Here is a 21,399-nt window from a genome sequence, read left to right as displayed (position 1 = left end):
TATACTAATTCTAAAACACATGCCAAAAGTCATCATATAACAATGACAGTCACATTATTAAATCAAAATGATTAAATCTAGAGGTCTTCGATCACCATATTTCAACGTTTATTTGGTTAAAAATGTATTTAAAAATCTCAATGCACAATAAAAATAATTCTAAAAGTAGTTGTGATATTGCAAAAATAATCACTGACTAGTCGAGTACTACAGTTTCAGCCATATTAGAAGAAAGAGAGGATGCGTAATAAACTCAGTGAAGTAAGCTAGCCTCATATGACCAGTCCCCATTACTGTTTAAATGGAGTGTGTATTTACCCTCCACGTTTCCAGGATACGGCTCGGGCTCGAGGTATAGCTGCGTGAAGATGGGCTGTGGGTCTCCACTGGTCGATCTCAGTGAGGCCTCAATAGAGTTATGGAGAGCCTCTTCAAACCGGGCAGACTTCAGCTGGCCCGCGTATGAATTCCCCATGATTATTACCTGTGAGAGTGAGGTTAGAAACAGACAGGGAGGGAAAGAAACAGAAATAGAGAGAAAGAAGTGCTTTAGATAAGCATGCACGGCCACAATTACATGAGCTCAAATGGAGCCAGCATGTACAATTTGTCTGCTCAAGAATCAGTCAGCACCTATATTTTTTAAGAAGGCTTAGGTTACATGGAGTGGATAAAAATGTAATGCTGATGTTTACAGAGCATGTACAGAATCAATTTTACGTTATGGTATGTCAACATCAAATCATGTTGACATACCAGAACGAAACCTGCCAGTCAATCTTAAATCAAAATTTTTTACCATGACTAAACGAGTGGGTAAAATAATGGTTATGGCACCTAGTTCACTTGAGCAAATTTTTGACGAGACTGTTAGGAAGCTAGGCAAGACAATGGCCAGTGACCCAACCCATGTTGTTCAAAGTCATTTTGAGTTGATGCTGTCAAACTGTAAACTCAACAGATTCAAACATTCTTTTGTACCATTAGCCATTAATCTGCTAAACCCAGAGAGTGCAGTTAAAAAAAAATAACATTTAAAAGGCTTAGGGAATGTGCAATCAAAACTGCACATAGGTCAAGGGAGTGTATAAGAGAATATAAAATTGTGAAGGGATTGCCTGTATAGAGTGACTTAAAGGTCCTTTTGGTGTATCACTCGTGGTCATACTTGGTCTCTTATTTATTTATGTTCTATGATGGATGTTTGTATGTTCCTGTGTTGTCTTTGTGTTAAAGCATGTGATGCCCTGTCCTAAGACAATTTTCCCCATGGGAGACAATAAAGGATTATCTTATCATCTCAAAATAGCACACTATAAAGCCCTACATTACCTGTACTGTTATTTAACACTAACAGACAGGTGTTAATCTGTTTTTGCCCTGCTTTTACTGCATGGTCCTTGGGTGTTAAAAAGGGAGCAACAAATAAAAAGTATTATTATTATTTACTATTAAGGTATCCTTTTGTATCAGTTTACATGTGATTAGTAGAATTTTGAAACTGCTTTGAACCCAAACCTCCAGCTATATTTTCTGAAGCCACTATCCAATTGTACTCCGCATTCTCAGACAGATTGGCTCTAAGAACAGCCAAGGCCAATGACTTCTTGCTGCCTGTGTTCAGTCAGTGATGTCTTCTGCCCTACCACCAGTGTCCCTTCGCCCCTCTGTCCGCAGTAGGACATCTGCTAGGGTCGCCCACAGGCCTGACTTTGTCCAGTCTTTGGTGACAGGAGGCAGCTGGACACAAAGCCAAGCATGTGGCCTCAAAACTAAACAAAAAGAGTGGGGAGAAAGGACAGCCGTAAGATTTCCAAATTAGCCAAAAGAGCTATCTCCAACTACCCCTTTTATCACACGATTGAAGAACTCCCATTTGTGATGTGTCAAAACATCTCAGGAAATGTGGTTTAAATCCAAGGCAGCCATAAAAGACACATCCAGAACACTGGTGCAGGGGGGTTCAGATGTCCTGAGGTGCCTCCTGTCTGTGTCCTTGCAAAGTTCAGGCTGAAGCGCACTGAGAAACACATTCCTTGTTTCAGGACAATCTAAAGCAGCTGTTAAACATCAACAACTGAATGTATCCACAGTGTAATATTAACCTCTGGGGGATCTATACTTACAGTTATACAGATGAGAAATGCTTAGGTACGGCAGTGAAGCCCAGAACTAATGTTTTACTCACAGGATGTATCAAAATACAAGTAACTCATTTGGAACTTCTTATTTTGTCAATAAAGCGCTGGTGTGAATCTGTGCACGCCTGGACAGGTTCCAGTGGCTATGTTTACCTAACAACCTTCATCCCAGACAAAAGACTAGATTAACAGAGCCCGACTGTTCTGTGGGAGATAAGCAGCTTAACAGACACAGCTACAGTATTTCTTAACTGATGGAAGAAGGAGCTGCGCAGAAACAAAAGGGACACAGGCAGCCTCGGGCTCCAGTTTTGACAGAAGAGGCTCTGGAGACCTTACCCCCCGCCTCACCCCCCATTCACAGATTTATCATTAACCTTGCTTATGCCGGAGGTGGACAACACTCATGCCATCTCCTGCACAAGACAAATCCCTAAAACAAAGCATCCTGGTCACCTGACGGATGTGACTCAGGTAGATCAGGTCAGCTGCAGTGACTATGCTTCACGGATGGACGCACTTAAAGAAAAGATGACCAGGAAGAAGAGTTTACGCTCAGCTTTTGAGAGGCCATTCTGCTCGTGTTAGTGAGCAGTTGGTCCGGCTCTGCTTGTGGGTGGCATCACCAGATTGCATGAATGTGACCCCAGGTCAAAATAAGCCCTATCTGCACCAGGGCATTCGAGATGACAAAGAAAATCAAATAACCGCTGAAGCTCTTGTCAGAGCTGTTTCAATAGAAAATGCAATTTGAAAAGTCCTTACGTTGTTGTTCACAGGTGTGAAGGGACTTGTTCACCTCTGCTACATGCTGGGTCACCACAGCGCAGAAAGCTTCAGAGAAGATACAGGACTCTGAGACCTGAGGAGAAAAATCAAATATATGGTCACTTTCATGCCTTTTCAATATGTCTTAGTATAGATATATTCTACCTACTATGGCATTAAAATAAATTTCAGAGTGGCATCTGTGTGAAGTTAGTGATGTTACATAATCAGAGCAGCAAACAGGATAATGTTACGAGAGCCCAAAGGATCTGGTCACTTGCAGCATGAATGGGCGCACTTATGACCACTCAGTCATTAAGAGGGGTTCAATCATGACATATGTGGCCACTATTATTAGGCCACAGAGTGTTATTTGATACCACCAGCCTGAGGCTATTTTCATGAAACACAATTGTGTTGTTTTAGTTTGCTGCCTCCACTCCACACACGCTGTCTTGTGAATGGATTTGCTTGCTACTATGACCTTTTGACTAAGTATTGTTTAGCCTCTGGGGCGCTGATACAACAGAAGCAAAGTTCCCCTCAAAACACTGACTGTGCAATCTCCCAGTCATCACTTCTGACTGTGGCTGTAACCAGAGAGCTAAGTCGGGGTCCAAGTCCTCCACTAACTGAGTGTACACAAGCAACTGGTTCAAATGCATTTAGGGATCACACTGAACCTTATTTTGTGAATGATTAGCCAGTTTGATATTGCTTATCAAAGTGGGGTTAAAATGTCAAAGCTCCCAAACAAGACTGACATTTCAACACCAATTCATTTATGATACAAACAACAGGTGACTGTTTAAACAAACATATAAACCATTTCATATTGGAAATGGCTGATCAAGCCAACACAGACCATGAATCTACCTACCTACGTTACCTAAATATGTAGGTAAGGATTTTAGGAACCCTACAGCATGCAGAATTGACTGTTTAAAGGTGACTTATTTATGGCCACAACTCAAATTTAAGGAACAGCCTGTATGTAAATAAGCCACCACAGCATTGATAATTGTGGCATTTCTGCAATAATTAAACTTAGTAGACATTTTCTGATGACTATCTTCTGTTAATGTAGTGGGAGACAGACAGCAAGAGATACAGTGATGAGAATCACCTGAGGTCTTTGTAAAAATGTCCCTTTTTAACTAATGACTTCTGAGGACATGTTTAGGCTGACGGGGCAGTTTGGTTTCTTGCCCAGAGCCAAATTCAAGCTGAGGGTTAAAGACACACCTTTGCCACATAAATACTCAAATAAGTAAACTGCCCATGCATTAAACTATGAAGACACAGCAAATAGACACTGTAAAATGAAAAATATTGATATAAAAGCATTTAACAGTAAAGAGAAATATTTGAGTGTTTGGGCTACAGCCTCTCATTGACTAGTTACTTATCTCCTCCTTTGTTACTCACTCAACTGTGAAATTCAATTGCAAGTCATCATACAAAGAGAGGCTGAATGTAACTATATTGTAATCAGTATTCAGATCCAATGCTTGATGTCATGGGGACTTCAATAAATAAAAGTAACTGGGTAAAACATTTAAGTCAAATTCACTTTATTGGCCTAATTTTGATACTGTAAATGTAAAGCCATATATTTTAAAGTGCTTAAACTGGATATTCCTCGCTGTAGCCATGAAACCACAAGATGTTAGTCAAATTTTGATAAACATCTCAATCGTTTTCACCTCATTGTTATGCTGCACCATTTAAAACTCCATACCAATGGGCCACAACATTTAACATTAGAAAAGCCAATGGTCACTCAATGTCAATGCCCAGCTGATATGAGAAACAGGGGGGAAGGGAAGTATGCCGGGAGGAAAAGGGCAAACATTTCTCCACGTAGTTTGAATCAGGTGCTAAAAGCCTATCTCATTAATGTATGTGAGCTCCAAAAGAAAAACATACAGTAGTAGGTACCTTCCATGACTCCAAGACCTGGGGTGAGCGCTTAAAAATCCCAAATTGAAAAGTAGTACAATCCAAATCCTATGGGCTCAGTAGGGTAGTCCTTTTCAGATAATAAATCCCATTGGTAACACTTGAATAGTTGATATCCACACAGCAAAAATGCACAGAATTCCCTGGTAGGTCTGGAGACACCTTTGTCATGATAGCCTACTGAGCAAACTGGGATTCCCACTTGGAGTGCACCAGAAGCCCTGCCTCCCTCTCTCTCCCTCCCTCTCTCTGTCTCTCTCCTAACACACATGAAAATAAGCTCCACCCTTGATCCCCCAGTCACCCGCTCTTCTCTCCCCTAGTGGGCCATTTGCCAGACTAAAGGGAGAACACTGCCAAAAGAGCAATACAGCATGGTTACAATTTTTTTAAGTTATATTGGCTGACTATAACCAAGATTCTTTAATTTGAAACCTGAATAATTTAGGTTGTAATAAAAAGCAAAAACAGTTGAAACCATTCAGAAACATACTGAAATAAGACTGATAATCTAGATTCATCATGTAAAGAAATGTTAATTAGTCTTAAATAGTGAGTTCAAATTAATATTCTGAGCTCAACAGAATTTATCTATGTCTTTTATTTAGTAATATATAGGGGGAGAATCCACTGGGTCTCATTCATCTTGGCCAGGCGGACTCCCCACAGTGACAGAAGCTCTTGGGGTCTGCACAGTTGCGGGGGTTAAAAACAAAGAGGTCGCCCACCGCTCCACGCTGTCCCACTGCCCTGCCACACATCACCCAGGCACGCCCCAACTTCTGGACTTACAAATGGTTAAGTTTGTACTTTTGAATTACGGTGTCCAATTTCCTTAGTGGATCAGTGTAGTTTGTTTATTGGTAGTTTTCTCATTCTTTGATGTAATGATGGCATAGTCACAAATGGGGGGCAATAATATTCCCTATTAATCACACACTATTCTTATGAGAAATATCTCTAAGGAAAATTCACAAATCTGTATCTGAACATTTCTATCAGTGGCTGCCAATAGAACAATATTCATTTTAAGCATTTAAGTTTAAGTCTAAAACCTGGACAGATAATTTCAAGTGTTATTCATTTATTAACGTAAGATTTTTCTAGTTACATACATGGATCCTTACATTTACAGTTTCTGACAGTCTGACTTCGAACAATTCCCGAGTTATAAATTGTTTTGTCTTAGGATTGACCCCTCACTGTGCTGTTACTCCTGCTATAAATACCAGGAGCTCATCTGGTTAAAATAAATAAACAACCACAACCCAACCACAAATCAACCCCCCAGGCACATGTGGTGATTATATGGTATTATGGACTGGGTTCTTATCATCAAATGGAGCAATATAATAATGGTCAGAGTTTAGAAAGGTTGTAATGTGAGGCATTTGAAATATTCTCATGTCTGTGATGTGACTTTGTGAGCAATGCAGGCATGAACACCTACAACTGGAGTCACATTGGGTACAGTATCTGCTGCTCATTTAAATAATCAAACATTGATCATTTAATTAAATTAAAAATATAGTCTTAATAAAAGCATTCTGTAGAATACTATTGCTGATATTATTTCCTGCTTAAGGCAAAACAGACTTGATATTTAAATCTAATAAGGCATATACATAAGCATACTAAAACATGGTAGAATGTAGCCGTGATTAACAGCCATTATTTGGCAAAGAATTAGGTGTTTAACAATAACCCATTTTGTAGTGTGCTACTCAAAACAATAACATGCAGTACTTTGTTTCACTGACACAATAACCCCAAATCAGGATAATCCCAGTACAATCCATAAATAAAACATATTGCGTAAGTATTACTTGATGTGAAAATCAAATAGGATATTTGTATAATGGGTCCTGCTCTGGAGCTATTGTCAGGTAAGAACATTGTTTGAGAAACCTGAGAATTTGCCAAGTAGGCCCAAGGTAACTCTTACAGTGCTAATAGGGAAGTGAACTGTTGATGTTTAAGAGCAAAGCAATCCATCAGCCAACATTCAGTTATTAAAAACAATAAATATTCAATCCATGCATTTGAAAATTGAAGGGAATAGTTTCTCAAAAGGTATTAATTCTGTGATACAGTGTTCTTGAAATGTACATTGTAAAAGTGCCATTTAATTACATCTTGCTTACAATTATTATTATTTTAAAGCACTGCATGATTAAGAAAAAAAATACCAAACACTTTTTTTTGACAAGTATTGCGATTAGACTTGCAATATAAATATAAAAAGTAAGATTATGCTCAGAGCGCTCACTGTAAACAACACCAGAAGCAGTAACATTTGAGACTGAAAATGAAATTAATACAAGAATACAAGAACATGTTTGCAACAGTCTAAGCCACAGGCACAACAAGATGGTTCTATAAAAAGACAGGAGATTTTGTTCTTTGCAGAGTACATACAGTATTATCTAAATAATTGCAGCCTTTGGATTTGATACTTGGGCATCTCAAATTGAGATTTCAATTCAATTTCAAAGTTATTTAATAAATGAATGCATTACAGTGCTAATTATTTATATGGTCTCATTAAACTTAACATATTAACCAAATTCTGGCTACCCCCGCTAGTTGCTATAGTGTTTCTAATGATATACCAGCTGTTCTATTACATCCTGTTGCATCTCCTCATTATAAAACTCTGCTTTTCCTGCTTGTTCCAGTTCATTACCACAAGCACAGTCGACAGTTGTTTTAATCAGTTTGTGTGCACTTTTTGGCACCTCTTCTCCAATGGGTATATTAGGGCTGACGCCGTGTAAGGGACAGGGCTATAAACTTCCACTCCAGCCAATCAGAGGCTCCATTAGCACGCAAGGCTTCTAATGTCACCCCATGAGTGACATTTGTCTAAACATTGGGCTTGAGTTTGACTGTGAAATTTGTCTGGCTGTTGCTGTTTTAGACCACACATGGGAAAGGTCATTGACTTTTTACAGTACAGCTAAAATTAACCTCAATGAATTACTGATAAAGTTAATGAGTGGAAGAAGCTTGTATGCAACAAACATGACAAGACATCAATGGAAAATGCTACGATGCTCACTCAACTTGATTTAAATTACATAAAATATCACACAGTTGAATGTTCCAACAGTGTTTTTTGAACATTTTTCACTTCCTATTTCTACTGTGGATTAATAAAGTTTGCCTGAGCCTACATTCAAGTTTTGTATTTTTTACAGTCTTTATAATGGAAAAAAACATATCGTGGAACAAAAGGAGTAATAATTACTGGCATTTCACACAAACTATTCTAATTTCTTAATCTTTTTTAACTCTAATGCAAAACCACCTGCTTTTACGGACAAAGCATTAGGTGAAAACTTCTCAATTAAAAACCACAAGCATTTTTATTGACAATTAGAAATGACTGAATCTCAGTTAAAATTTGATTAGTTGCCCATCTCTAAAAAGCAAGTAAACATGACAGATTGTCACCAGTATCACATCTTACTATAGCAATAATGACTCGATGATTGAATAAGGCTTCCAACATAAATGAGTGAATATGATATCATTGGAGGCACAGCAAGTTCAACTGAGGGAAAAGAGCTGTCATTGTGATTTATACTCAAGCCCCTGACTTTGACACAACCAGTCTTAAATAACCCATTTCAGGCAGAGATAATGAGTAAACCCGGCATTTTCTTTGGCCTCAAAAGACTTGCACAGAAAAACAAAGGAGTGCGGATTGAATGGTAGCCCGCCCCTCATCCCCATCCCTCACCAGTGCATTGAGCTCCCGGTAAAGTCCCTGACAAAAGGAAGTACCCTGACCACGGCCACCTGAGGATGCATGGGTCATGTGACAGCTGGGGAGGATCTTGGGCTTGAAGAAGGAGAGGACAAGATGGAGAGAGAGAAAGAGAGGGAGGAGGGGTGAGGAAAGGAATCCCAGGGGTATACCAAAGCCCTGTGTTCACTGACTCAGCAGCTGCCAAACACATGACTTTTGGCCCAATCAGCGCCTAATCAATTCCTCGCTAAGCCGGCAGCTGTTTTGGCTCTACCCAGTACCAATGTGTGACTCTAAAGTTAAAGAACAGATAGAAATGCACAATCTTAAATTACAGTTGTCCCTATGTCAGTTTTAAGATGGGCTGTGAGTGTACAATGAATCACCTTTTAATCACATTTATAACTATTGCTTTATGGTTGTTTACATGCACACTAAAATCTGATTATTATGGGATTTCTGGACCTTTTAGACTATTTAAATGACATACAAACCACAAAACATGATGCTCGAAATCAGCCTGTACTGTATGTACTGTCAAACAGATACTGTTTGACAGCATATACATTATAATTGTAAAATACGTGGATTTCAATTATAACCCAAATACATACATAAACTAATTAGAACCCTACCATCACAGTGGCATTTAAGCCTTCACAAATGTTGATATAATCTATGACTGCATTGTAGTGATGACTGTGGAAGTGCCGAAGTGTAATTGTAGCCATAAAACATGTTTTATTATTGTGTTTCTATTGATTCCAGTTGCATGTTGTGGTGAGACACCTCTGCACTTCACCCCTCACAAACCAGCAAATGAAAACTTACGACCGCTACTGTCCACAATGTGAAAGTTCCCGCGATGAGAAGCAGCCAAGTCCATCCAGTCACATGGTCTCCCTGACGCCCAAGGGTGTCAGGACTCGCACTAATGTTTACTATCAGGGTGGCAGATCCCTGATCTAATTTCCTTATAAAAAGACCCACAACTTTCCTTGCTCGCCCCTCCCCGCCTGTACTAAGGACTGCCTGCTGAGTTTGAAGTGCAAATCGCAGTAGTGAGGTTAGCAGATGAGCTGAGGTCACTCTAGGGCCTTTCCAGTAAGCCACACAAACAAAGACAAACATTCCTACTGAATGCCATTGCTGGAGTTAGAGTAACGCAGTGTATGTAGCACAGCAGGGCAGATCGGGCCAGAGATGGTATGTGGTCAACAAATCAGATTTGGTACTTAAGGTATTAGACAATATTTAAGCTTTTGGACCATCTTCATTAACAGAAACACTGATAATATCCAATTTCTTGGATGAAAATATTTGCTGTACAATGCAATGTTTGCTTTATAATGTAATAATTTTCCAGTTTTAGATAAGAGAGGAGTTTTTTTGTCCTATCCATGGGTTTTAGAGTGATAAAAAAGTTGCACTGTTGCCAAGCAATTAACAATTCAGAACAAGATATAACAACATTTGAATGCTGAAATGTCCTCAAAATAGCATCTATAAAGAGGAAGTTGAAATTCATTAATAAATTCATTAATATAATAATAATTTTAGTCCTGGTACCTCTTGACTAGCTAATAAAGATACTAAAGGCTGCTATAAATTAATTGAAAGCAAGGCATTTTTACTTATACACTGCCTTTCATACACAGGGGAACTCAAATGAATGCGTGTGAGATGATAGATACATGGTAGATATATTTCCAGTCATATTGCTAGGTATCCTGATCTTAGTGAATGCTTTGCCTGTGTCCTTGTGTGTGTTTTGAGGATTATCAGTGGACTATAAACCGGGGTGAACCAGGGTTTAAGTCCTGCGGTGACCAGAGGCATCGGGGGCAGGGAGCAGGACAAAAGGAGCATTTGGGCAGATGAAGAAGCCATCATCATTAAGCCACTGGAAGTTTACTGTCCAGTTATAAAACTCATTTTAAGATTAGAGGAGTGCATGTGAAAGGGCAGAATTGAAGCAGGGAGCAGCTCAGGGCCGTGGTGCAGCTAATTCATTAAGGGACAGGCGTTTTCTTTGTGTTTTGTGCTGGGGGGATTGGAGCAGCGACCTTGCCACACACTCTGGCCTAGTGGATGAGTTTAAGGGCAAGGCATTTAACCTTAACTGCATCTGAGCCGGACAAAGGCAAGCATCAATTAATGGAAACAGCTTACCTAACCTTCTAGCTAAATATATATATATATATATATATATATATATATATATATATATATATATATATATATATATATATATAGCTGTATGGTGAAGGTTCATATGCATATTTAGCATATAATGAAGATATTCTCCATTTACTTAGACTAATATGCAGGGTTTGTAATTAAGGCATTGATTTATGCTAATTACAACATTAAACAAAAACAAATTACACTCTCAAAGCAAATGTACATGAAAAGATACGCTTAATAGAGAAATAATATACACATTTACAATACAGTCACTTTTAATCTGTAGACAAGTCATTCCCAGACAAATATAGCTTCTGTGTCAATAAGCACCAGTATTTCTTTATTGATTATAAGGTATTTTTAAAAGTCAATCTACAACTGTTCAATCTGCCCATTTATATTAATGTGTCAACCATTTTGTCTGTCACAAGAAAAAAACTCATTTTAAATGATGTAATATTCAGTGCATAAATTGTTCATAAACACCATTAACAATGTCGTGTTTCTGAATTTGTAACTATAAATCGTGAATAATGGCTCTTATATACGGCATAGTGATGAGCTATCACATTTGACCCTTTGCAGTGAGGGTGAATCATGGGTCTCCCTCAGATGCCTTTGCTGATAACTGAATGAAAGTGAAGGATGAGTGACAGTTTACAATGCTCTTCATGGCTGTGCAGTAAAACTCAGAGCCCTGTCAGTGAACCCTATCTGCATTTTACAACACAGTCCCGGGTTGAGCTCCAGTTCACCTCCGCAACAGAACAACACACACACACAGGACCCTAATGCCTTTATGGACTTATTCAGCAGCACCATATTGAATAAGACAACAATGAGTTCTATTTCATACTGTAAAACTGTCAGAGCGCTGGTCACACGCAGGTCAATGGTAAAGGGCACGCAGAGGCAACGGGAAAGAATCTCCCAGCAATTTGTTTTGAATTGTTTAACTCATTTGTGCAAGATTTTTTGTGCCACAATATTTAAAAGGTACACAATGTAACTTTTCTGATAGAGTTAGAGTTACAGTTTTTCCTGGAATGTTTTATGGACTGCATTATACATATTTATCTCCTACAGACACAGGTCAGATCTGAGGAGAGGCAAGCCCACTCACGGTAAGAATGCATGTTTTTAAGGTATTGTTAAGCAATTACAGCAAGAGATGTAATTGAATAAATGTAATATATAAGTTTAGTGTCATTGTGTGAAACATTACAGGGAAAGCAATAACATCTCCATGGAGACAAGCAGGTGGTACACTCCCCCCATCAGAAAAATCCATAGTACACCTTTAAGAGTATGTATGAAATGCCACTGAAATTGTTCCATATCCAATACAGTACAAATTTGATGTCCGTAAAGTAGTTAGAAATAGTGACTCAAGAGAGGGGAACATTTAATTTCCTCCAAAGCCTACTTGGCATGGCAGCTTAATGTTGTGAGAAAGTCGATTTATTTATGTTTTTTATTTTTAGAAAAGCCAATTATAGTTTGTGAATACATTTTAGTGCATGTTTACACAATTAAGTAATTCTATGCAAATTTTATGTAATTTTATGTTTATGTGTAACTATGTAAATTTGTCAATTGCTACTTTAAACAAACAGCTGATACATCAATACATGGTCAGATACTAGGCAGCTGGCTCTATTTGATGGCTAACGCCAACTGAATCACTGAATACCACAAGATTTTAGCCTCATAGATTCTTCCTCTGAGTGCTAAATAATAGAGCTTACTTGATGCCATAATTAATTGCATTCTTGTATCCAAAAACACTTTATCAATGTCACTGCTCTTTCCAACATCTGGTCCTTGGCTAATTGCTCATGCCATGGTGGATCTTTGATGATTCTTGACCAGGCCTTGTCCTGGCTGTAAAGCGTTGTTTGGACAGCCCTGTTTGTGATGGGGTGTAAAAGGAGAGCAATGGATCACGTCGAAGGGGCCAATGCAATCAAAACACGGGGTCTTATCAGGTGACACCACTACAGATGGGTCAGATTCATAGTCCAGGATCTAAAGACCAACCATGCCTAGATTCAAGATGGACAACATGCTACTGGTGAGACTGTTACTGCAAATAGAACTACCACCACTTCTACTAGAGGATGACTAAATTAATCAGTGAATCAATCATTGTAATTATTCAGGTAACAATATAACTGTTAGAACAAAAAAAAAAGTGATTAACGTCAGGGGCAAAGCAGGTCATTTCAACTCTATTTTAATACTCTAAATGTAAATGTTAAGTACCTTTTTATTGGGTTGTTTACATAACATTATTTTATTATTGAAAGACTGTGAATGAAGTACAACTACTACTAAAAATACTACTACAATTACTATTAAAACAGTCCAATCAATTATTAAAACAGTCCAACAATCCAGATTAAGTAAAACCACTGCCGCAGTTAGTTGAACAACTACTATTTATTATGTTTCTGTACACAGTTTTAATCACACACAGCCATTGCCTTGCTATATATCATTTTATGTTTTTGCAAAATGATCAGTGTTTAAAAGCTATAGAAAGTTTTGGAAGAAAAAACATCTACATTTCATCTTTGATCTTTATACCTTAAATTTCAAAATAAAAGCCCTATGCTTAAATGGTGCCAAGAAACAAGAACAAAGACCAGCTCATCCACTCACACAGCAGCCTAAAAAGTTCACACACTGACTGAATTTCCCTGTGTTCAGCTAGGGGCACTCATGAAGAGAACAGAAGAAAGACAGCCAATTCTTACAAAGGGACCTCTCCTTTCTTATCCTGCCGAGAACTCCTGACCACCTTGAATCCATTTGAGTGACACCGCGACAAAGGGGCTCCTAAAAGTCCCGACAGACCAGCACCCCCACCCTGGTCATGTCCTGCCTCTAAACTTCCTCACCGGGCGATCAGCTGTATCCATCATGCAGTCCTTCCTGGCCCTGCCCCTCCGCCCCCATACAATGTCCCAATGTGTGGACTTATTAAGCACCAAGTTGCCCCCGGTGATGGGACCTTTACACTTAAATCCAGTGCCACTGTTTTGTCTCTGGGACAATGGGAGCGCACCGGGGCTTTGTAGGAGGCTTTAACCACACACACAGACCAGGATCAAGAGAAAGAATTGTCTCTATTTGGGTGGGTGCCACTTCATCCACTTCTGATCCCACTGGTCGATGGCAGATGTGACAGTCAGCAAAGGCCAAAAGACAATACAGGCTAAAGCTAAATAAGAGATCAGTGACTTCATATTACTCTGGTGCCATTTCTCTTTCTTTGAAGAAAACGAACTGCAAGGATCTAACAGAGCAGGCCAATCAGCTTTATTAAAACTACTTTGTTTTTACTGAATAGGGTAATAGGCAAATTTGTATTACAGTATTTTAGGGGCATACTTATGTAAGTGGTTTTCTTCCCTTGAATTCATAAAAAACATTCATATTAGTACTGTGCTACAAAATATTACATCATTTGTATGACAAAAGTGTACATACCAAGTAGCATGATTATAGTATTTGTAGGGTTTTGCTTTGTTGAAGGAGCAATATGTAACTTTCTGGAGGTTTTCCACCATGTGACTTGGCTCTGTGGATATGTTATTGTCTTGCTATGAATGTTCCACAATATCAGTTTAAATCTATTTATCTCCATGAAGACAAACAAATGAAGACATCAGGTCAAGAAGCAAACCAGCTCACAGTAAGGATACATTGGGCAAAAAGCAAGATGATAAGATTCCATACAAAGCATGATCTTCAAAAGAACATCAAACCCCGACCAAGCAGGTTGTGGGCCTTTCACCAAAATTTCATAGTCCACATTTAAAGTACAGTATGTATATAATAATTACTCCAATATAAAAAGTATGTCTTTGTGTAAGTATCCATGTAACAATGATGGAATGATGATGGAATTCATAGCACACTTAACTCAGAATAATAATCCCATTTTGTTTCACCAAACAGTGAATGTACTGTAGATACTGTATAGCCTGATATGATGTACTGTCTTTGTTCTGCTCTCTTGCTCTCTCATTCTCTCTGAAAATTCACTTCAGTCCAGTAATCCCAGAGCAGACAAAAGCTGAGTAGAGGATGACCTCCGTTGCCATAGAGGAACACAGAGTCCTCAGAGCCCAGGTCACAGCAGCCTTGGACCGCGACAGACCACCTATGGAAAAGCAGCCCTCTCCTCTACACCAACACTGGACTGTATCCACACAAACTCACCTTGTGATTTCTACAACACAGAGGAGTGGGCGAATGTGGCGTCTAGGGTTTGTTGATGCAAAAGCGCATGGGCAGGGAGCCACAGTTTGGGACGATATGTGACACAGAAGGCATCACTTCTGCTGCTATGGTGATGAGGAGAGCTGTCCAGGTTGTCCAGCTGCTGTCTATGGACTCACTGCCCTCCCAAAACAACAACACAAACTGATAGGGACTGTAAGCTTGGGCACAAAACTGTTCAGATGAGGACATGCCGTTGCGGTCTGTAGGGCAATAATACAGTAATAAGTTCAAGGGCCTAGTATGGTCAAAAGTATCAATACCCAGATACCAATCAATACTAAAACTATCCAAATAATCCAAACTTAGAAAAGTCCTTTTTTTTTCAAGTCCATGTCTGAGTCTCAACTAGATACTAATTTGAAGAATTTAAACAAGTTACAGCCCTATAACAAACATTGAATAAGCAAATATAAATATGCAAAGTAACCAACACATAAAAATAACTCAATTACATATAATGAAGTAAACATAAACCAATATACAAGGCTTCAAAACTGTGCATGAAAAAAACTGAGAGGAACAGATATTCATAATAAGTTTATTTTTCATATCACTTCAATCATCAACACACATTTGGCAAGCTTCCAACAGGGAACGTCTGGGAGGCTCATAACCCATCTATGCAATGAAACTCACCACAAAGGCAGGTTAATGTGTGATGACCCATTTATCACTTATCTGAAAGCCGATAGCTCCATGAATGATTTAAACAATCATTATCACAGCCTAACAACTATTATCTCTGTTGGAATATTTTACTACTGCACACGGTGTACCCTTTAAAAGAACATAAAAGCCACGCGCAGTCATTCGGGCCCCAGTTCTGCTGGGATTGGCATGAGAGAAGGTAGAGACTGTGAGAACACACTGTTCCATAACAACAGAGTCCAGCCAAAAGGGACTCTCAGCTGGAGGCTTTCCAACTCTCAATGGAAGGACAAGGATATGGTTTTCCTAAGTGCACTCCACGGATCAACTTGGGACACTTTTCGGATCATAAGCCCCTCCACACACAGCACCCGCAAGAAATATGACATGGGTCTAGTCTGAAGTTATCCAGGTTAAAAGAAAACTATGGCCAGTTAGGTTTGAAAAATAACCGTAACCCTTAAGTTTATGACACATTAAATATTGAGTTTTAGGGTTAAACTGACTAGTAATAAGTAATACTTTTCTCCCTTCTTCCTTTTACCTCTTTGTAGAAATTTGAAATGATTATTTGGGGAGAAACAATAAAAAATGGGCATGAATATAAAATCAAAAGATAAATTGATACCATGCAGCTGATAGCTTCACACCCCCAGGGATTGTTGACAATGAAAACACTACTCTGCTATTAGAAGCTCTGTTACTCAAATATGACTTAATTTGAGCTTTTTTAAATGTGTTGTTAAAGAAGTCTCTTACACATAAAATTAGAGTCACAAGCTTGCAAGCATTAGCCAATTTTTCAGTTGGTCACTCTGACCGTTTTAGTTGAAGCTCAAACACCGAAACATTTAGTATTTTTTTTCTTGAGCTTTCAAACTTCAGACTCTCAAAACTTAAATTTTTGTATTTGCTAATTTATGCACTGTATCACCATGAAAACTGCTGAGCATTCCTCTAAAAGAGATACATGTAGAACACCCTCAGCATTGTCACTGCAAAGTATCATTATGACAACTGGGAAACTTGTTTTTGTGCTTTTCTGATCAATGCAGCTCTATGCTCAAACACAAACATCATGTCCTCAAACACCCCTGTACTGAATTACTGACTTAGAGTCTTCAAAATTTGTGATTTTATATATTACATAAATGAAATATTAAAATTTAAAAACACATCCTTTCAAATGTTACAATTACATCATGACCATATACCGATGCGGATGTTTTTTCTAACTCCTATTGTTTGGTAAAGCTACTGCAGGGTTCATTTCAGGCCACAGAGGCTTGAAATTCCTCCTTAACCTTGACGCAGCATCACTTCCCCCGCCCACGCACACCAAGCGAATGGACCACTCGCGCCGGTCTCACTGACCCTTTGACTTTGCTCTGGACACGCTTCCTGATGGACGACTCCAGGGCACGTTCAGATAAGTTTCATCTATTACTGTCAGGAAAGTATTTGGGCTTTGATGTGGAAGAGGAGTACACCAAACACATGGTGGGAAGAGAAAGAAATCCTTTTATTGGGTGTATATTTTGTATGCCTCATTAACTAGTATAGGAATAATTGTAAAATATGCTTTAACTTAACCTACTGAGCAATAATTAACAAGGTGCTATACAGTTTCAGAATATACGCAAATCTGCAAATCTGCATAATTTGCTATGTTTTTCAAATATTTATTTTCTATTTGATTTTTAGTAGCATTGTGAGGTAAAAAAACAAAAAACAGCTAATTGTTGAGCTTCTGTGAAGACATGGCTCTTGTGGATCAAGAAATGTTAAAGTTTCGCCTGGTTGGAAGTGGCAATTACTTAAAAATAAAATGTATTTTAAAAATGTTTTGTGATCTATTCATTCAAATATTAATGCACTAAAGATACTGATTTTAGTCTTCTCTCAACAGTTAATTCTTACAAACATTTTTTTACCATGTCTGGATTAAAAAAAACATAAAAAACAAAGGGCAAATCTAAACAGGAATATTAGCAATTAGTTTTTTTTATTCTTTCAGTCCTACATGAAACAATTGCTGTGGTCGTAGAGATTCCTGTGTTCCCAACCAAGAGCATGTAGTGACAGATACAACCAGTCCGGCATGTTTAGATCCAAGCAAGCAAACAGTGTCACCATTTCAATTCAGCACAAACAGACATAAAAAACATTAGACCAGGATGTTCAGATCCTTTTGGCTTTCATGTAACGTACTGTGATCCTGGCTGGCAGTACCTCAATGATTCTACTGCCACTGCTGCAGCTGTTCTGAAAGGTATTTTTTAAAGGGAGGAGAGTAGAGGAGTTTGATCCACATGACGTTTTCCTTTCCCCTTCATTCCTGAGCGGGTCATAAACACGTGGGTGTGAAGCAGAGCCTCAACAAATTCATGGTCAGGCATCAGAGAGGAGACAGGTCAGCCAAAATGTCAGTGATAAGTGATATTTTACCAGCAGGAAAATGCATTTTTGTGCTGACCAATATAAATCATAAGTTAGATTATTGCTTTGAAGTATGCCAATTATAATTATTACTTATAATCCAGAATATTGTCCATCATAAAAAACAATATGCTGCAGGAAGAGTGGACATAAGTGCTTTGTAATATTTCCATAAAGAGTAGATAATATTTCTACACTTTTGTGTGTAATTGTAGATATACTTGAGTCTACACAAGAATTCACAGGAATAATGTCTAAGGTGTAATATACTGCAAAGTAGGATCTCATTATTTCTATTCGTGGAATAAAACTATAAAATTTGTTACATTTGTTTTAGTCAATAATGCTCCCAAGTGACAGTACGATACAGTGACAATGACAAATGTTATGATATATTATGATCTTTTTTTTTTTTTTTAGCATTGCATAGACTTTTAAAACAAAGAATAATTGCAAACAGTACAATATATGAAACATTTTTCTTCAATTGTAGAGGTAGGATTGGAGTTTAAAGTGAAATACATATCATGCATTTTTAAATGACCAAATACTAAGTTAGAAGTTGGAGGCAATACTGGATGTACTTCCTGCAGGTGAAACTAAGATATAACAGCTGATGGTAGGAGCTTTCAGAAGGAAGCCCCACCCCCGAACAGAGGGATCAATGCACATAAATGGAAGAGGTCACAGACCTTTGACATCTGTGTGCGCTGGGGGAGGGGTTGTGGGCCTTTGTGCGATTGGTTTTAATGATCCAATTGTTAAGTGTGTCATACGCCTTCATACAGTAAGCATATAATTCCCACATCACTACAGCACTGAGCGTTCAAGAGAGCGAGCGCGTCCCTGGATAACCTCTACCTTTTATACTGCTCATTATTAGCATCATATTTGTTTATTTGGATTGCCTTAAGATGTACTTCAGACTGATCCTCCTGGGGTCTATTGAAAAAGTGACATTTACCTAGTCTCAGCAAATACTTATCTTGTCGCAACAAATATTTGTTGTATATTATCTAATACAAATGAGTACCATTAGCTTTATTAGACTGCTATTTTAGACAGTACAGTTTTTAAAAATATCTTCAATTATTTCTTATATTTTAATTCAAAGAACTATACAATATAAATGTAAGGGTGTAAATATGTATAGAAGCTTACCAGAGTAGGTCTAATCCAAGAGAGTAGACTGGAAAAGAAAGAAATCTCATGCAATTCAATAATAATTAAAAGGTCAAAAAATTAAGAAAAATTCCTTCCTCAGCTGCCCATACCATTCAGTAGGCCTTAGCCATCGCTCAAACTTGCTGCATTTGCAAAAAGATGGTTCTGTTTAATTGCCAGCACACTGGAAGAAGAGCACCATTCGGTCTCATTCTGTTACTGTTTGTGACAATGCATCAAAACGTTGTGCATGGCAGTGTACCAAAGCTGACCACCGCATACAAGGAGAGAATATACCTAACCTAACGCATTTCTGTACACTATGTTTTACAGATCAAGAGTCTTAAGATCCAGCTTCTTGCTTTGGCGAAGATAAACATTTGATCCTGTCATTGCTGGTACAACAGTAAAAAAAAAAAAAAAAAAAAAAAAAAAAATACTCCGTTCTTTTGATTAAGCACAGTGAACACAGTGTTCTTGGCATTTTGGACTTCAATAAAAAAGTACAGTTTAAAGAGTATTAGGGGTGTAAAAAGTACCAAATAAAGACTTGTCTACAAATATCTCTTAAATGAACAATGATGAAATATAATCTCTGCTCAATCCATGATAAATGAACGTATACTATAGTAGATTAATTGAAACGTTGCCCATCATTATTGATAGGCCCTGGTCAGTTCCTTTATTTAAAATTATAATATAATATCAGGGTTTCACAATTGGAGTGCTAGCAACTGATGTCTTGTAAATTTGGACAACAACAAAAATATCCCATTTAAAATCAAATGCCTTCATTAACATTTAAAAATGTGAAAGTATGAGTAGTTTACTTATTTACTGATATCACTACTTTAATGTAGACGTACTTTTTTTGACAGTTGTAATGCAAAATAAACCTTGGTGAAATTATCAAATCAAAATCTGATGATGCCACAACTGTCGGGGCTAAGGTGTAAAACAATAGTGATTTCTTAAGTTGGATTTTGCCTCTGTGCCATCTGTACAACACATAAGACATATCCGGCTCACTAAGACGACCCTCAGAAAGGATAAAGCTATGGATTGGTCCACATAATTAACCAGGAACTGGTGTTCCATGCATTTGAAGGATTTTCCTTTCACGGATCAATATTCAAACTGATAAAAGTAATAAAGTTAAGCCATATGTCACTACTAAATATCCACAGCTTCAGTCGCACACTCAAGTCCAACAGCTACATTAACCTGGTCATTCCTAAAGTCCACACAGCTTTTTGCCGCTTCTCATTTCAGTTCTCTGCAGCAAGTGACCGGAACCACCTACTTTAAAGCCTAGAGTTCATCTGCTTTTAAAAACTCAATACAGAATATTTCACAAGATCAGCGCACATGCTTTCAACACTTTAACCTGCAAATGTTTTACTGATTCAGTTTACAATGCATGATTTTGATGTGTTAGAGCTTGCATTCTGCTTGTGCTATATTATGCTGCTTCTTGGCCAGGTCATAACTGTAAATGAGAGGATGTTCTCAATTGATCCAGCTGGTAAATTATTTAATAAATAAATGTGCTGTAGTATAGTAAGTAAATGGTTTTGGTCTTTAGGACTCTGCCTGTAATGAAAAATGTGTGCTGTTGAAATAAAAAAATTTAAAACATGCTCTTAATATGGTCTTGCGTGTTGATTTACCTTTCACAAATCTATATCTTTTGTTACACAGGAAATGTTGAACTGTACAATAATAAGTTAGTAATCATGACAATCACTTAAAAAAAACAAAAAACTGTACCATACCGATACTCAACCTGACCTTTTCTGGCTAGTTGTTTATTTTTTCCATATTGTAATATTAAAGAAACTACTGTGATTTCTGAGGAAAATCACAGTAAAAATGTGTTATTATAATTGTTGTATATAAAATCAGTATTAAAGTAAGAGTTTAAAACTAGTAATAGTACACATACATTGGCAATGTTTTGTTTGCAAAAATTAAGAGGCCAACACCTAGTTTCCTAAAATAAAATCAAGAGACATACTAACACAACTACAACTAATCAGTCCC

General features: G+C 37.9%; 1 protein-coding gene across 3 annotated transcripts in view; it reads right to left on the bottom strand.

The window, feature by feature from the left end:
• The window catches only part of greb1l (GREB1 like retinoic acid receptor coactivator), a 43,575-nt gene that overhangs the window by 18,878 nt on the left and 3,298 nt on the right, over positions 1–21,399 (bottom strand). For 2 of the 3 annotated variants that reach the window (XM_055151692.1, XM_055151694.1), the window contains exons 3-4: positions 2,907–3,003; positions 319–484 (exon numbers count right to left, since the gene is read on the bottom strand). In XM_055151692.1, the coding sequence (XP_055007667.1) occupies positions 319–475 (157 nt within the window). In that variant the 5' untranslated portion in view covers positions 476–484; positions 2,907–3,003. Of the gene's footprint in view, positions 1–318; positions 485–1,518; positions 1,773–2,906; positions 3,004–21,399 lie in introns of all 3 variants that reach the window. The other variant, XM_055151693.1, reaches the window with a different exon arrangement.

The sequence above is a fragment of the Boleophthalmus pectinirostris genome, unplaced genomic scaffold (genome assembly GCF_026225935.1).
Source record: "Boleophthalmus pectinirostris isolate CB_2022bp ecotype Guang Dong unplaced genomic scaffold, ASM2622593v1 HiC_scaffold_16, whole genome shotgun sequence".
Taxonomy (NCBI): domain Eukaryota; kingdom Metazoa; phylum Chordata; class Actinopteri; order Gobiiformes; family Gobiidae; genus Boleophthalmus; species Boleophthalmus pectinirostris.
Note: the sequence above shows the minus strand (reverse complement) of the source record. Positions and strands in the feature narration are given on the sequence as shown.